The sequence below is a fragment of the Cyprinodon variegatus genome, unplaced genomic scaffold (assembly GCF_000732505.1).
Source record: "Cyprinodon variegatus isolate N-32 unplaced genomic scaffold, C_variegatus-1.0 Scaffold126, whole genome shotgun sequence".
Classification (NCBI taxonomy): Eukaryota; Metazoa; Chordata; class Actinopteri; order Cyprinodontiformes; family Cyprinodontidae; genus Cyprinodon; species Cyprinodon variegatus.
The window spans coordinates 199,196-217,438 of NW_015150579.1; the positions used below are offsets into that span (position 1 = coordinate 199,196).

At 38.1% G+C, this 18,243-nt stretch overlaps 1 protein-coding gene across 2 annotated transcripts; it reads right to left on the minus strand.

Annotated features, from left to right (window-relative positions):
* Nucleotides 1-756: 756 nt before the first annotated feature.
* smarce1 (SWI/SNF related, matrix associated, actin dependent regulator of chromatin, subfamily e, member 1) lies at nt 757-17,545 on the minus strand. Of its 2 annotated transcripts, none has more exons than XM_015375857.1 (11): nt 17,391-17,545; nt 15,172-15,221; nt 15,018-15,061; nt 14,576-14,674; nt 10,904-10,984; nt 10,484-10,615; nt 10,078-10,249; nt 4,841-5,013; nt 4,642-4,743; nt 4,009-4,270; nt 757-1,892 (listed from the first exon to the last, which is right to left on the minus strand). In XM_015375857.1, the coding sequence occupies exons 2-11, from the start codon at nt 15,176-15,178 to the stop codon at nt 1,687-1,689; spliced, it is 1,278 nt and encodes a 425-aa protein (XP_015231343.1). In that variant the 5' UTR covers nt 15,179-15,221; nt 17,391-17,545; the 3' UTR covers nt 757-1,686. The 2 variants fall into 2 exon arrangements, with proteins under 2 accessions (XP_015231343.1, XP_015231342.1); XM_015375856.1 differs by having other exon boundaries at nt 14,570-14,674.
* Between the last annotated feature and the right edge of the window lie 698 nt (nt 17,546-18,243).

The following is an 18,243-nucleotide window of genomic DNA, read 5'->3' on the forward strand; positions in this document are numbered from 1 at the left end:
AAGGTTATTATTGATCATTGTGTTCGGGATGTGCCTGTTTTTCAGTGTAGTGTGGTTTCTCTGACTGTGACTGGCTGTAGCTCGTCTGCCTGGCTGTGTGTTTCCTGGACAGTGGATTGACAGTTGAACGGAGAATTTATCTTTTGTATCTCTGCTTCTTACTGTATGTCTGCTTCTGTCTTCTTGGAACCGAGTTGACCTTGGCAGATGGCCGCTCTCACCGAGTCTGGTTCTGCTGGACGTTTCCTTCTGTGAAAAGGGACATTTTCCTCCCCACTGTCACTACAAGCATGATCAGTGTGAGGAATCGCCTTCGAGTCAATGCAATCAATGTTTCCTTAGAAAACTTTGACTCAATTTGACTTTATGATCTGGTGAATAAATCTGGTATAAAGTGCCATTAGGCATTAGGTAAACTGAATTGAATAAATTTTGTCACAAATTTTTTAATTTTTTAACTAAATAGTTTACAAATATTAATTGAGCTACAGCGTAAAGGCACAATTGCATTCAGATATATATATATAAAATAAAACCATAAAACATAAAAAGATATATATATATATATATATATATAAAATTAAACCTACCAATTAAATTGGTCCATCAAGGGGTTGAAAAAAAAACTGAAAAATTCCTTTGCTGAAAGAGATGCATTACCGCAATATCTTAACTTTTTAATACCTTAATTTAATGACCTACTGTAGATTTGTTGTTTTTTTTAAATACACCTTAATTACATTTTCAAAACAAATAGACTGCTGCATGTCAGGGTAGAAAATGTTTTATTTCTATAAATATGCAAAAATTAAATTCATATTAAGACTGCATGTTAATGAGTGTTCTTCTAGCTGTTTTACATCCTGAAAATTCACGTTTTAAGCAAAACTTGTTGCACCGTGTACACATTAACCGGACACGTTAAAGTTTCTTCCTAAAAACCAAAACACAGATAAAAACAAACACATGTTCTAAGCATACTGCTTTTGATTTGATTGGCAGCCAGCAAACTTTAGAACACTGGTAGTTTAGCATTGTACAGCATTGATGATCACAAGGTATATATTCAAATACGGGCTGGACCCAGAGCACCCAAATACACAAGAATAATAAAAAACAAAATGCTGATAATAAATTAAAAAAGAGTAACTACTACTTAATAACTACAAACTCCTGAGACAATACTGTCACTGTAATACTGATACAGAGAGTAAACAAATATTCTCCTGCCAAGGAGATGATCAATTAGCTTTTTTTAATCACCTGCAACATGCAAAACAATAAAAGCAACAATGGGACTACAACACAAAAGAACAAAGTTAAATATAACACTGAGCGATTTTGTTTGTCTGCCAGACATAGTGCTAGAGATATGTTTCAGTATGTGCTAATGAAGGGCTTGTGTGCGCTCTTCCAAAGAAGCTGAAAATATAGTGCCTTCACATGGGCTTCTGTGGCACATTGTAGCAGCCATTGATTTTAGACAAGGCCATTGCTTTGTCGACTTTGAGTGCAGGTTTTGTTTGACGATGTATTCACTGTATGTCTGCCAGCTTCAGGTTTCAATGTCACCTGCAGCCCATTTGAAAGCTTCTTAAACACTTGGACAAACAGATGAGATTGTGCAATATCTGAAATCAGAAGTTCAAACAGATGCAGTCGCAGTGCCGCCCTTCACTGTTGGACTCAGTGTGCCACTCTGGCCTTGCTGGGTCCTTCTGATGGCTCGCTGATGGTGGCGTCTTCTGTCTGAGCAGAGGTGGTCTCTGAGCCGGTGTTGCTGTCGCTGGTTCCTTCCTCCATGGCTCCCTCTGGGACACTCTCCTTATCCTCTGACGCTCCCTCCTCACTGCCTGGATGGGCCTCCAACTCTTCTGAGGTTTTCTGCTTTACTGGATTAGAAAAACAAATACAAAAAAAGTTACTAAATGGACTTCTGTAATTATTCTTTAAGGTCACATCCCTACATTAATACCGTATTTTCGCGACTATAAGGCGCATATAAACGTCTTTTTTTCCCCTCAAAATGTGCGGCGTGCCCTATAGTGTGGTGCGCCCTGTGTGTTGTTACTGCGGACGTTGTGAGACCACCATGAGAACATTAAGGGGGAAGTGTGGGCGTGGATTGTGTATAAAAGAACAGGTATGTGCTTTATGCAGAACTCCTCATCTCCTCATTGAGGAGATGATGAAACAGTGGCTGAGGGAGGTGAATGTAAGGAGACCAGGTGGTTTTTTCCACGCATCACCATCGCTGTTAATCTGTGACTCCATGCGTGCCCATCTCACAGCCGATGTGAAAAACATGGTGAAAGAAATGAACGCTGTGCTTGCTGTTATTCCGCAAAATCGCGTCTGCTGCTTCCTTTTTGCTGCTTGTACCAGTTAGTTCTGACGCGCGGCTGAAGCAGCTTTGCTGCTCTAACTGCGCAGTGCAAAAGTGTGTCTGACGCGCGTTGAGCGGAGCTATCCTATCCTTTCTTTGCCTTGCAGCTATATTTACTGTGATCTGTGGGAATAAAGTAGTTTTAATATGTTTTTAATCGAGAAAGTCCACCTGAAAACTTAATCATTGCAGTCAGTTCATCCAGATTACTATCCTGCCTTCCAATATTATTTCTGTCGGAGCCGCTCAGACCCCCACATACTAGCGATGCAGCCCCCATTCAACAGCAGCCTCTGGACGGGTCGCCTCCTTGCGGTTCACCGCGGCAGCTGGAAGGTGTTTTTCATCTAAATAATCTAAACTGCAGGCACCAGGATAATAAAAGCGAACATATTCTGCCGGCAGATTTCTGCATTTTAAGTTAATTTTTTCAGTCAATAAACCGTTTCAGAGGAGCGATCACAGCGCTCTGTGTCACCAGCGATGTGTCTGTCTCACGGCCAGCTCCCAGGTTTGATTAATACTTTGTAATAAATACATGAATAAAGCACAAACATACTCAGTTTTGCTCCCGCTCTATTTTTAAATACGCAGTAGAGGTATTTAAACGTAGTAGAGGACATGTACCGGTATATAAAACCCGCGCCCAATAATCCAGTGCGCCTTACGTGTGTTAATTACAGTAATGGCACACATAACTGAGACCTTTTAGTACGGTGCGCCTTATGGTCGTGAAAATACGGTAACTGAATTAGAAGCGTTTTTTTTTTTCTGCATATGTCTAATATTTATCTGGTTATCAATAAGAAAACTAATGCTAGACTAAATGGAGGTTGAAACTGTATTCAAATGGAATTATTTCTGAGTTAACAATAGAATCCAATGAAGATATTATCACCAAATATTATTTTCTATATTTTACTGTAGTACAGATAATGCTGTCACTTTTGTTGCAAGCTGGACATTAATCAGGAAGCAGCTAAAAAGGCCCCTAGCTGAACTTTATAGAAGAGTAAACATGGGGGAAAAATGTGGTAGAAGGCAATGAGGTCAGATGATAAAAAAAAAAAAAAAAAAAAAGAGCATTTTGGTTTATTTGCAAAGTACAATCTGAAAGTTAACATGCTTGAATCATGAACACAACACTCCTGGGATGAAACATGATGGCAGTGGCTGTATCATTCTGTGAGGATACTTTTCTTTGACCAGAAAAGAGACAATTATGGTCAATTGATATTGGTACTTTATTTAAAAAAAAAAACATGTTTTTTTTGTTTGTTTTTTTTATAAGTTAGTGACTTTGTACTCTGCCACTTTGTGTTGATCGGTCACATTAAATTCAAATACAATTTATTGCCTGTGTTTGAAATGTGACAGATTTATTAAGATTGAAATAAAAAAAAAATACTTTTAAGGCATTATATGTCATTGAAAGTTGCTAAAGGGAGTTGTTTTAACCTTGTGTTCTGCGGAAAAGAAAGCCTTACAGCAATACTCGTATTTACGGGTGTTTTTATCTTGAATGAATCGGTTTGGTATCAGGGACACACCATCTTGGCTGGGATAAATTACTCACAGTAACATAAAGTCTGCGCAGCACCACAGAAACCACTGTTGCTAACCTGGTGTATCTGCAGTGTTTGATTCTGCAACCTCGCCTTCCTTGTTGCTGTTTTCGCCGTGAGAATTCTGCTGGGACTTTTTGCCATGTGTCGCACAAACATGTTTCTCCTCCTCTGCCAAGACACAGCTGGGTGCCTCTCTTGCTCCCCTGTCTCCTGCATCCTTCTCGCGCTCTGCCATCCGTTTACGTGCTGCCTCTTCTGCTGCAGCGATCTCTGCGGAGATCTTCTCCATGTCCACCTCCACCTTCATGCAGCATAACTAAGCAGAACATAAATAAGAAATGCATTTTATGATACATGTGGAGGTGGGACACAAATAGACATACCAGTTACTGTACCAGTAAATTAAAGTTAAACTCTGATAAATTGAACATATTTCCTGTTTTCATTGGGCTTTTTATAGGATAAATGGCGCCACCTGTTGTAATAATTGGTCAGTGCATTCAGAACTAATATGGAAGCTTCAAATAATTACAGAGTCACTATAAGGACATGTGGACGGAGTTAGCAATAGCTGGGGGCTGTGAGACAGACTTGAGACTGGCGTAAGGCCCAAGCTGCACGCGGCATGCAAACTGAGGCTTGCGTGCAAGAGAGCAATGACCCCATTTAATGTAAAAGATGCCTTACCCTTTTGAGCTCATTGTTGAACGACTCTGTGGCTTCAATGAATTTTCTTTTCTTGTCCTGGTGGCGGTCTTCAATCTGAAGCAGCTCTGCCTCCAATTTTCTCTGCCAAACAGGACATCCAGGCGCCACAGTTAATAAAAATAATGAGTCAGTAAAAAAGCAAAGATGTCACAGAGAGATCCTTGAGTTCTGATCTCACCTGATGCACCATAAGAGACTGGACCTGACGTTTGAGGACCTGCATGCGAGCGGTGGTGACGACGGATCGCACATCTGGGACGACGCTCTCACTGAGGATCTCGCTGATCAGACGGTGGTTGCGTTGGAAACGAGCAGCAGCTGTGTGTTTTATGGAAAAGCCGTCGTCGTAATCTGAGGACAACAAACACACTGAGTATTAACGTCTGAGTCAATCTTGAATCCACGCTGGTACAGGGGTTAAAAGAAAAGCTCAGGATTTTTAAATAGTCTTACGACAGAGTTTAGGTGAGATGGAAAAAAATATTCAAATTTAAATTTATCAGATGTGCAGAAACTCCCCTTTAATTTAACTATTTTTACTCAGTAATGTCTGGAATTTCCAAAGTTACTGGTAGTAAACAGGCCCACAGGATAACAAATCCTCTATTAACAGTGACCACGGGATGCGTTTCCACAGATTTATACTTTTTTCACAACATATCTCCCTAATTATTAATTGTTTTTTAGTCATTGCTGCTAAAAAAAAAAACAGTTTGCCTTAATTCCCTTCCTGTTCTGTGTGTCTTGTTTCAATGCATTTGCTCCTTTTAAAAAAAAAAATCCACCAGCCTCGTTCTACTGTTTGGAAAAACATACTAAATATAGCTGTACTGTCAACTATAGGTATTGGCAGTTTTAAGAACATTAATATTTTATTTTTCTGGCTTAGGAAGATCAACACACCTGTATTAGTCAAGTATGTTCTCCTGTCCGTTTGATTTTAAATGGTCTTCAACTGAAGAAACTCATTGCTCTCCTACATCGACCTGCGACACAGCCCACCAGCTTTGAACCACACCTCCACGAAAGCCAATCGGCATCCAAAGTTCATCTTAAAAGACACTTGTCTGCTCCTGTGCGCAGGCGGCGGATGCGCTGTGTGAATTCATTCAGATGACACCGTTTCAACCCACCTCCAGCCCCTCCTCCACCATCGTAGCTAAAGCTTCATCAGAGTGTCATTCCTCCCCGACTCTTACTGCGTTCCCTGTCTCAACTCAACCGGTCCAGCAGAAGACCACCATGTTGAGCCTGGTTCTGCCAGAGGTTTCTTCCCAAAGGGAAGTTTTTCCTCTCCACTGTCACTTCATGCTTGCTCATCATGGACAGGTTCTCTCAACCTGTGTTATCCAACTGGACTTCCATCTTCCAGGTCCCTGAGTGAGTGAAGCTCTAGTATCAGCTCACACAATCCACTGGATCTCCCCATAAAGCTCATCAGACTGTCTGGCTAACAGCAGTCTACAGACTGACCAACTTCATCTATCTCCACTCCACCACCAGTTGCAGGCCTGGGGGGTTTATGCATATCTATCAAAATTAAGCGCTATGTTTCCTGCCGAGGTCTGAGCTCCTAATTGTCTTTCTCTTTGTGTGAGTTTTTAAGATTGAAATGTTAGTTAATAGAAATAGGCCTTCTATGTCACTTGATATTTAGTCGCTATGGAAACGACCAAGTCAATCCGTACTAAAAATCTGAACTTTAGCAGAAAAAACAACATGGGATTTAGTTACATTTATATTTACAGAAATCTTCTCAGGCAATAGTAACTATGGCGACAGGGGTTTAGACAAAACATCTACTTCTCGATGTAGGCTTTTTTTTTCCTTATGAAATTTTGCAGCTGAAAGAAAAAAAATGAAAAGGTTTTTGAATGCTTTCCAGACATCACAATAACTGTATCTGTCATTATATTAAGACGCCTTTCAGAGAAGAAGAGTTATTGTTAAAGGACTCGGGCAATGGGTTCATATTGGCCTCTCATGTGCAGACAGATCATTTTTAGCTTTTTTTTTTCCAGCTATAATTTATGAAGGTAATGAAATCGTCATCCCTGGTTCCTTTTTTCTCTAAATGTTAGGTTAAAGCATCTAGCTCAGGACTCAAATCATTGTGGTATCATCACCTTCTGTTGCTTGAAATTAAAACCCTAAATCCAAACATTGGAGTTTCATCATGAACGGGTACAAAAGTTGTTGCAGTACCACTAGTTCTTTCTTTCAGTCTCCACCCAAGACACACGCCACCTGATGGCTCATTCCACAGTTAGTCTAGACTGACTAAAGCCGATTAGTTTAATGGTAAACTAGATTCAATGCAAACTGTGAGATCAAAAGTATAGCATAAAGGTTTATTTTGCTGAACTGACCTCAGATTAGCTGCCCATTTTTACTCCTGCTTGAAAACAGCAAAAGCTAACCCTAGTTGAGTTCCTAGCTATTAAATAACAGCAATGTTTAGGATGCTGGTCTGAACAGAAAGAATATTTGCTGTTGTTGCAATAGTATCTATAAACACGGACTGGTGATGTTAATGTTTTGTGAGTAATTGTGTTAAAGTTTCAATTTTCCCTAACTGCTGTGTTCTACAGAAATCCAGAATATATCAAATAGGAGGAGTGAACAATTTTTGACAGCCTGCAGAAAGAGAAAAGGCATTCTAGTAGTTAAAAGTTGGCTCAAACACCAGCACCTGCTCTAATAATGGGACAATGTGAAAGATTACTAAAATTATTTTAGGTCTGCTAACAGCTTGCATAATTTTGAGGACAAGGGCAGGCACAAGGGAGCTCTATGACAGTTAGTGCCAACTGGTGTAATCAACAGGCAATATCCCAGTTTTCAAAGCCCTCACCTTTTTTCTACATATTAGCTAATCATGGCAGTTTCTGGGGCTGAATTCTCCCTCAGGTTTGTGGGGAAGACTGGATGTCTGGGGTTTATTGTTTCCATGCGTCATGTTTTGATATAAACAGAAAACACCAAACCAGAAAGGCAAACAACAAAACAAATCAAAGCTTCCAGGGCATTTGTCTTAACAAGCAAAAATAAAAGTCGAACTGGAAGAAGCAATTAATGAGCGAACACATTCATCTCAAGACAAAGTATAAAACATCTGGGCATATATGACACTTTTTAAAAGGAGTCATAACCTTGTATTTTACTTATAAAATATTTTTTTTTATTTGAATTTGAATTTAAATCCATTGTTAAGGTGAAAAAAACAAAAAAGCTAAACAGAGCTAATTTGGACTCCATATCGCAACCCATTTTTTTAATCTCGTGGTGACACACTAGAGCGTTCATTCACATGGATTTAGCATGATACAGATTTGTAGTTTTCCATGGTTTGTTCCCCATTGTTTCTTGGTCTCCAACATAATAGGTAAAAGTTATACAAGTACGAACACTAAACGAACTGACCCTGATTGTTGGAGTAGCCTCTTTTGTTGGAATAGTGACAGCAGTGCTGAACGCAGGCCAGACTAACTTTAGCACCCTTCCACAAATTATGTAAATACTGCAGAAGGGTTCAAATTTTGCTGTAATGAGATAGGGTGTAAACAACAGGGGAAAAAAATAAAAGCTATTTTAACCCAAACGGATTTTCCTACTGGTTGTAGCTGTAACCCAACATCATCTCTCCCGTTTTAACATGAAGTCAGATTTCTGAGTGATGACACTGTGAAGCAACGCTAATGACGGCGGAAACATGCAAGAGGAGCACAGTTTTGTGTCAGAGGTTGTGGATGAGTCTCCTCCATCATACATTTTTTATTTAGAGGAGGAAAGCCTGAGAGCCAACTAGGATAAAAGCTTTTTTTGAGCAACAAAACAGTTATGATACATATGATCAGACATACTTTTGGTTCTCTGCAGCAGGATTTATAGAGGTAAATGTTTCATCTTCATCTTAACGAGTAACTTAAAACTTCTTGGTTTGCTCTTAGAGTTCAAAACCACAGAGGGAGGTTGTTTGCAGCACTGCAGGATTGCCAATGGGCTTTAGGGGGCTAAACCTGGAAGTTACAACTCTAGTGCCCCTGGTGGCTAAAAGTTAAAGCCCTTAAATTAAGATGATTATATTTCTGACATTTGAAGCTTTGCTAAAGCCCTCAGCCAAAGGATACAATGACAAAATTTGCTAAATATGATATTCTCATAACTTTTGTAGCTGATGTATCTATAAAACTGTTATGATAAAAACTGAGGAGCATTTAAAATCATGGTTCAAAGGTATTTTTTGAGATACTCATCCACGTTTTGTTTTTTTGCTCAGTTGCTGGGGGCTCACTGTGTTATTTATGTGTGATTGAATAGTAACCACCAAATACTGCTGCTACATTGCAGCAAATATGCAAATGCCTAACTTCTACAAAAACAGAGCAGAAATGAGTCGCATACACCAGGCTGAAAGCTTCAAAGCTGCACATATAGAAGCTCTGTCACCGCAACAGGAAACATTCAAGAGGGGGTAAGAGATTCTGAAGGCGTGGAGTAGGAATTAATTTACTCTGTGGTTCACAAATCCAGCAGAGGTAAGTCTCAATAATGTGTGGGAATATCACAAATCACCTATTGATTTTTTCTACTTCATTTTGTTGGAACTCTTTAAGACATTAATAAAAAACAGAAAGGTTCAAATCTCAGCTTAGTACTAAGTTTAATCTCAGCTTAGTACTAAGTTACACCCAAGACAAAGTTACAAAAGAGAAAAAAAATTACCTGAATTAAAATGTCTCACCCAGTTCTCATTTTCACAGTAATAAAGAGAGAGAAGTTGTTTATGGAAACATATTCGGAGTAGACTGTTATTAAGGGCTTTATTAATAAAATAATCTCCTACTATGTAGTGACCTGGAAGGCTACTTTTTTATTATTTCTATACATGCAGCTTTTACTGAAAGTAACCCGCTCAGAAGTTAGCTGGAACCTTTTTTCTTATGGTCTGGGGTGTTGCTAAATAGCAGCTGGTTTATCTGTAGTTTTTCTGCACATCATTAACTTCTACTGTAACCCAGCCCGACCCCAGACAAGGATCATTTCCTGGAGGTGGGTGTAACTCAAATGTCTTCTGCTGTCTAAATCTGTGCGTGCGTACGTGAGTATCAGACTTTACGACAACACACAAAAGAATGTAAACTTGGTAATCATGTCTAAACCCATCTCAAGAATGTAAACGCTGGTGAACAACTAAACAAAATTTGTCTTTATTTGCAGACTGAAGGACAGAAACGTCACTTTTCAAAGGTAGAATTACATAAACTGAGGGTGGATATAGCAGCGTAGGAGTAGAGAAACAGACTCTTCAGGGAGTGGAGGCTTGTAAATCTGTGTGGTCGGGCTGCAATAATTACAGCTCTGTCACCGTGCCCTTAACCTCGGGGAACAAAGCGTTTATCTGAGTGGTCTTACCGTCTGGATCCTCCGCTGGCTGGATGCTCATGTAAGGCTCGCCCTTGTCCAGTCTGGACTGCCTCTGGCGGCTCTCCTCCTCCAGAGCTGCCTCAGCTCGGCTTTTTGCGTTGACGTAGGCCAGGTAAGCTGGCGAGTTGTGATAGGCCTTCATGCTCTCATTATACTCAATCTATAGTGGAAAAGATGACACAAATGACAGAAAAAAAGGAAAAAGAGCGAGCAGACACAACATGTGGATGCATGTTTTAATCAACTAAGAAAAAAAACTAAATTTTACTCATGACTGGTAGAAAGGAAGGAACGATGACTGGAGCAACCCAGAACCTTTGGGGACACAACTACTGTCACCCGTCAGAAACATAACCCCCACCCCAATAAACACCCCTCTGCAAATACAACCAACCTTCTCTGCTTCGTAGTCATTCAAATAATCCTGTTTCTCCTCATCAGTGAGGTCCCTCCACATGCCACCGATTATCTTCCCAATTTCCCATAGCTTCAGATCAGGATTGGAGGCTTTTACTTGATCCCAAACCTGGTGATGAGAACCAGACATGGGTGTGGGGTTGGGTTGGGTTGGAGGGGCTATAGCTCTTTGCAGAGAGGTCACAAACCAGAGGAGGCCGTGTGCTTTAAGCACCAGATCCAAAGCTGATAAATCCCACTAGGATGCAGACACCCCTACCTAAACACACCTTACCTTGGTTAAAAACTTTGAATGTCTGAAACAAAAGGCACATCTAACTGAGTTTACGGGATTTCTAAAGAAAAATTAAAAAATTAATTTGTTTGAAAAATGGCAAAGGTTTAAAAGTGTACGCACCTTTCGACTGTATCTCATATAGGGCATCAGAGGCTTATCTGGTGGCTTTGGGGGCTTTGGGATGTTTATTCCAGAGGAATTCTAGTAAAAAAAAAAAACAGCAACAAAGAGTCATCTTCAGACATGAAAACTTTTATGTAATAGGAATAAGTATTCCATCATGACTTTTAAGTGACCCTGATCACACTTTATGAATCCATTAATCAGATTGTAAAAGAAAACACAAACAAAACCAATATTTTTCTGCTGTGCAGTGCACAGAATAGCGCTATAACTCAATTCCGCAATCAGAAATCAAAACAGGATATAGAGTTTATACCTTATTACTTTCTTTCTTCTAAAGCTATGTATTGATTTCCAAGTTGGTGATGAAATAAATGACAACAGTGACATCATCTCTAAATGCATCCTGTAGCACAGGATTTAGGCCCAGGTTTTTACTAAACCAGCAAGTGATGAAGAAACATCATTTTGATGGTTAAACCTGGACAGCAGCGTATTATTTCAAGTTGGCCGACTCGGCCTATGACTCACAACCAGGATGGCAAAGAAATCTCCACCATCTGCATTTAGTTTGAATTAAGTTCAAATGTTTCTGAAATTTGGCCAAAAAAGTATAAAGGAAAAAAAGGAAGAAGGAAAGAAAGAAAGAAAGTTGGAATTGGAAAATAAAAGCAGAAAACTATTTTTTCATCATTTTCTTGTAGTGATGTATGGTAAATTCTGAGGCTGGATGAAGGTGTAATGGTTGCAATTTAAATAAAATTTGTTTTAATTTCAGCTCAAGATACCAATGAAGAACCATTTTAAAGGGCTTCAAAATAGTTGCTGTGCATAGAGCTGCAAATTCTTCGTTAAAAATTAAGCTGCCATACTTTCTAAAGGTGCACAGATTGATTTTTTTAACGGGTATTGATTAATGTCTTTCAAGGAAATACAAATTAAATATTAAAGGTATCATGTGATCCAATAACAACTGACTGTCAGTTATAAAAAAAAAATTATAAATCTGTATTCGTCAAAATCGGAATGGGCATGTCAGACTTCTAAAAGACCAGGGTTTGGTGATTGGCCAGAAAGTTTAATAGGTGCAACCTTAAGGCCAATTTATGCTTCTGATGCATAGCCTCTGCAACCGTCAAATCTGTCTCTGTGCGCGACCGCGCCCCCCTCGCAGAGGTTCTGCAACCTTCGTCACGCACCTAAAAAAAATCCTGACTATGCGTCGGACAATGGCAAACCCGCGCAGACCTCAAGCAGAAGTGTGCAGACAAACAGCAGCTGTGATTGGTCCTTGGTATGCCTTTCTGGTTGTCTGTGTGGTCGATTCGGTGCCGGGGCGCGCCATTTTTAAAAACCGAGAAACAACTACAATAGACAACTATGACGAAAGGTTAAGCGGTCTTTTTGCCAACACCATTAACAGAACCTGTTCCTCTTCGATGTCTAGCAACTCTAGATCCATCTCCGTGATATCTTCCAGATGCGCCATTGTTGTTTTGGAAGATAAACGCTCCCGCCTGCACCACCTAAGTTTTTGTGACCATCCATCCAAGTTCTCATGAGTTCTCGAATAGGCTCCCCCTTGTGCTTTGGCTTTCACCCAAACAGGTCAATCCACTGCTGCGTTCACACCACGTCACCGAGTCAGGTGGTTGTTGGTTTCACCTCAACATGGCATACAAGAATTTAACAGAGCGAGCCTCTGTGTTTATTTTAATTTGGAAAGAACACGATAGAAAGAAGGTTTATCTACCTCCCAGGCAAATACTACACAGTTGTTTACCCCTCATGTCATGGTGTAGAGTGGTGAGAAGTGTGATATCCCAAAATTTATGACATCATTCAATGCTATCTATTAAACCAAATTCAATTAACTATATTCACGTAATTTAAAAAATATCCCGTTATAACATACCTACAGATAAAAGTGTTTGTTATATGGTGCCTATAATGCCTGCAAAGAAAATACAGCAGATAAATAACCTCCAACATAAACTGCAAATCCATGACCAATAATCTTTTTCCAGTACCTCTTTGTGTCAGATTGAGCGTGTAAGTCCCCATTCACAGCGCAGAGCAAGGCGCCATTTGACAAGATATAATATCCTTGATTCAGAAATGCACATCTTAATGCTTCTTCCAACGTTTCGCTGTGCAGTCAAAGCATTGTTTATACTTAGTGCTCTAAGGGTTTTAAGGTCAGTCTTTATAAATTTAGTAAAATCCCTTTATACAGCCTTATATTTACATTATGCCAAGTATTATTATGCAACTTCTTGTGCTTCAAAATTGTGAGCACAGCTTAGAAGGGCCACAAATGGTATTGTGAAATTATTTAATACTTTTTGTCACTTATTTCTCAAAGGGAAAGGTTGCCGTTTGAAAGATAATGGCTCATACCACGTTTTAAGCATCTTATCTTGGACGCTTGTGCATTTTTCGACACGGGTCTGACTTCAAAGTGTGTAGAGATGCATCTCACATGAGTTGGTCGAAAAGCATCTCGATGAGCCTCCACTAGACTTTGCATGTCAACCAGACATTCCTGATGCACAAAACGCATTCCATCTGAATGCAGGATTATGATTATGGATTATCAAAACCATAATCTAAGTTTTTCAGTAAAGTTTTAAACAGTTATTTTTTTTAATTCATAGTCACAACCTTTAATAAGCTAATTAAAAACAAGAAGAAGAAAAAGAAAAAGGAAAAAAAAAAAATAATAACCCTGCAAGAATCCAGATAATTCTGTTTAAACGATCCATTTTTATTTATCTTATTTAATATTTAATTTTTGCCAGGCACGGAATTTAGTTTCATTATCTGTTCCATCATCAAAATGACACTAAATAAAGGCGTGATTATTTCACTCTGTAAAAAATGAGTTTCACCTTTGTAAATAAAAATACATCTTTATTAATTTTTTTATATTCCCACTTTCTGAGATCTACCTGTAAGCAACAAAACCTCATAACAGTCAATGCCTAATCATAATATTCTCTTTCATTTTACAACAACTGTCATATGGAGGACGTGCAGGTCTATCACAGCTGGAGGCCAGAAACAAGTCAGAGTCTTAGAAACCGGAGTGGAACCACACTCCTCATAAAGGGAAAGAAAAAAAAAACAAGGAAAAAAACATCTCTTTAGCTGAGATTTGCCCATAGCGAGACATAATGCCATTATCAGAGTCAGTCATCCACTGCTTGCAAGCAGCGACTAAATTGCTGCTAAGCAGCCAGAGCTATGTCGAGCGGCAAACCTGCAATGCCATGGCAACACTGAAGGCATGGACTATTCAATATGGCTGTTAGAATGTTGAATAAGAATGGGAGGTGAATGGACACAGATGGGTTGTTTAATTTCATTCCAAGTTTGAATGTGGAATGATATAAATCTCCTGCTTAGACTCAGAAATGAAACAAGGCAGACTTCTTACACACAATACCCTGCTGTATTTGCTCCTGAGCAGAAGTGGAAAAAAATGTTTTCCCTCTTATTCAATTAGAACAAAATGCTAACATTCCAATAGTGTTTGCAAAGCTGTCTGCAGTTCAATCACTAACTAAAGCCTTACAGGAAAATAATTGATGACAGGTATGGAGTTTATCAATTAGATTAATATACTGAGTCACAATGTTTTCGCTTGATTCATGTTCATACCGTTACCCGACTGTTGCTGCTTTGGCTCCCTCCCAGTCTGTAGTTGTTGTAGGCCAGATGGCTGTATGGGTTGTACCCCACAAACCCGGGGGTGTTGGGCATTTGCTAATGGAAACAAACGAGGCATAAACATGAATGAGAAATGACATAACACAAGCAGTGGGAGAATCTTAACACACACACACACACACACACACACACAAATAACCTCCCCCTCAAATAAAGACACGAAAAAAATAATTTAAATAAGCAGGAAATATGCAAAACAAACCTGCACTATTTTTCAGCAGTTTATCATTAGTCTGAATGACTAACGACTGCAGAGGCAACAACAGAATGGAGCTATATTCTATGGAGCATTCAGTTGAATAAAAATAAGCACAGAAAGGGTGGTGCAAAAGGACCATATTGGTTCTTCTTAAAAAAAACAAAAACCCTGAATACTTACAGTTGTAGGGGCAGGGGGAGGTGGTGGGGCATAAGATGGTCTCTCTGTTTGAACAGAAAAAGACAAACAGGAGAAGATAATTGATGAAGAGAATTTTATTGATTCTGTTTTCTCATTAAAGTGTTTTCTATAATTAAAGAATATCATAACTTACTAGACATTTTTGCAGCAAGGTGATGCTTCAGTCTATTTCACTCATTGGATCTGAAACACAGGTTTGACATCATGATGACTATATTTTACAGATTATGTAAAAAATTATATTTTTGTTACCCAAAACACAATAGATGCTTATTCCTGAATAGGAATGTTGGGAATCATGACAAAGGAATGGCAATAAAGTTGATCAATATGAATAATTTACATTTTTTTGCAATTTTTTTAAATGCTGTGAATAACAAAGTAATACAAGGTTAGGATAAATATGTTAGTATTGAAATGGTATGTTTTTTTTAAAGATAGGACTTATTCAAAATGCAACTTATTTTCAGTAAATGCCATCTAGAATAAAAACATTAATTGGACACATTATACTCAAGGTTAAGTTTGCAAATATGTTCATGAATCATTAAAAGCTGCTGTAGTGCTTGTTTTTGTTTGTTGTTTGTGAGGGTTATGCTTTGTTTTGAAACAATTGCTACAGGCCTGCAACATTAAGATGCATCCCTTCTCCAAAACATTTAAATCAAATGGTTGAAAGGCTGAAACAATAGGATTAATCGTGATGAATCATTTATTATATAACTAATCGTCAACTAATTTAGTAATCAATTAATCATTAACTGAAGTATAGAGACGCTAAAATATGCCTTTAATTATAATAGTTATTAACCAAAATTGCAAAAGAAATATATAAAAATTTAGCAGTTTAGAAAAAGAAAACTTTTTCATCTGTCAATATGGTCCATCCATAACTTCTGAAGTTGATAAGTTTTATTTTCACCTGGTTTAATTTCGTTAAAAGTTATTTCCTTTAAGGAACCTTTGCCCATCTATTATTAATTGTTTAATCAAAAAAAACATTTGACAGATTAATTGATTTGCAAAATAATTGTTAGTTGCAGCCCTAGTCGAATCCCTTCATTGGCTTTCAGTCGTTCAGCTCTGAATATTTCTGCAAAAACAAGGCATTTATTGGATACAAGCATGTTAAAACAGGGATACATGCAAAAGTTGCAGGTTATTAACTCTCGAGAACTGTACTTGGGCTTTCCATAAGCTATCTTCTACTACAATGAAACACACATTTGTTGTTTTTATTTTAGAGATATCAGACCCACTACCTGTAATCATTTCTGTAGTTTACTCAAAATATTGTTGAAACTTATTTTAAATGTAACTACTGCCGAATAACACTATGGTTCTATTCACAATATAAATTGAATCGCTAGCTAGAACAAATTAAAATGAGCTAAAAAAATTTATCAGCAAGTTAAAAATACATATAAGTAGACACTTAAAATTAAATTATGGCCTGTATATATCTATTTTTTTGTATTATATGCAAAATTCTATTTGAAAGGAATAGATATTAATATTTCATTATCTTTTAGTCACAGTAAGGAAATTAAAGGACTTAAAATCTTGAAGTTCATTCTTGTGTGAGCACACTTCTATTTTCAAAAGTCCTAATAAACATATCCAATTATATTTCCCAAATACCCTGTCAAATTATTTTCTAGAAAACAACAAAACAAATAAAATTGTATATATATATATATATATATATAAAACAATTTTTTTTTTGGGGGGGGGGTTGTTTTTTTTATGTACACATTCCTTCATTGTCACATAAACAAAGAGGTAAAAACAATATTTGATTAATGCTTAATATGCTGCAAGTCAAAAATGAAATTATAATTTCGCTTGTTATATTTGCATTCAGTCTCCCCAATACCCGAATTTGTTTGTCAACCCCCATGCATGTTCAACTAAAACAGTTTGATTAGTCAATGATCTTCATTGTTCTCAAAATGAACCAACAGGGAGTAAAAGCTATCATGCTATCCGGCTAATGCTAACCAGTAACCGTCAACAGCGAATAAAGGAATTTATACAGTTAGGTGATCAGAAAAATGCATAACCACGCGTATATAATGGGGCTGCTTAAATGAGGACAACAGAGCAATGTTTGTTTATATATTTTTACGATAATTATAAAAAGTTTAATGAAGCTCATCAGCTAACGTTAGTGCTAACTAGCTAATAGGTTAGCCATCTCAATGAAAAGAAAAAGACACCTCCCGACAAATGAACAGCATGCAGGGTTATGTCAAACAGTCCAGTCACATAAACTAGCTCAGATTTTGGTGGAGGCAAAAAAATATATATATAAAAATTCAAGTTTGCTGCAGTGACAGTCGGCCAACTCACCCCTTAAACCTTCAGCCCCCCACCACTGTGTTATGGGTTTTACAGAGGGGGCTAACAACCTAACTGAGAAAAAACAGCCCCCCACAATAAACGAGTGAAACGGGGTCCTCTCCTGTGATTCTCGAAGAATCCTCCAGAATAAACCCCCACACCCTCTCGTGGTTACAAGTAAACTCGTTGCTGCTCTCTCTCATTCATATTACTGCATAAATATATCTTCTTAGGGAGAAACATCAGGGTAAAAATAAAAAAAATCATCATAGCTTATATACTACAGTATTTATATGTTGAAAATGAATTCCTTCCTTCACGGAAACGCCATCTTCATGTTTAACTGTATGAAAGTCTTTCAGAAAGGTACTTTTGATCAAGGATTAGTTTGAAAAGTGATACATTTCAAACATGTCACAGGGCTGTCACCTCTCACCCATTGGGAGTGAGTCTCACCCATCTCAGTGTCTTCACTCTCACTCCATATTCCCAATTCCTCAAACTAATAAAATGACAGACGTTAAAACTCAACTCAGTCTAGTTTAATAATCTTTAGGAGTAATCAAACCAACACAAATATTTAAATTCTTAAAACTTTCAGGTTTGCCTCACAAACCCATAGGAGCTCCACAAAAAGAAAAAGAATCATTGCATTTTTTCAAAGGATCAGCCACCCAAGAAAATACCAGCCATCTCCAGAGAGGATGTGCAAAACAGCTCAGTTATCCTGGATTGATATAAGAGGAACCACAGGGGTGTATTTTATTCATTTATCATTATTTTGGTCTATTGAATATATTTAAAAACGTAATTTCCATCACACCTTCTAAACTGAAACATCCAGAGAAGTGCTTTTACAAAG

Coding starts and splice junctions, on each gene's coding strand:
- smarce1 (XM_015375856.1), bottom strand. Junction 10,616..10,903: donor ATATGAGATACAGTCGAAAG/GTGCGTACACTT, acceptor TCTCATCACCAG/GTTTGGGATCAAGTAAAAGC. Junction 10,250..10,483: donor ATGACTACGAAGCAGAGAAG/GTTGGTTGTATT, acceptor TTTCCACTATAG/ATTGAGTATAATGAGAGCAT.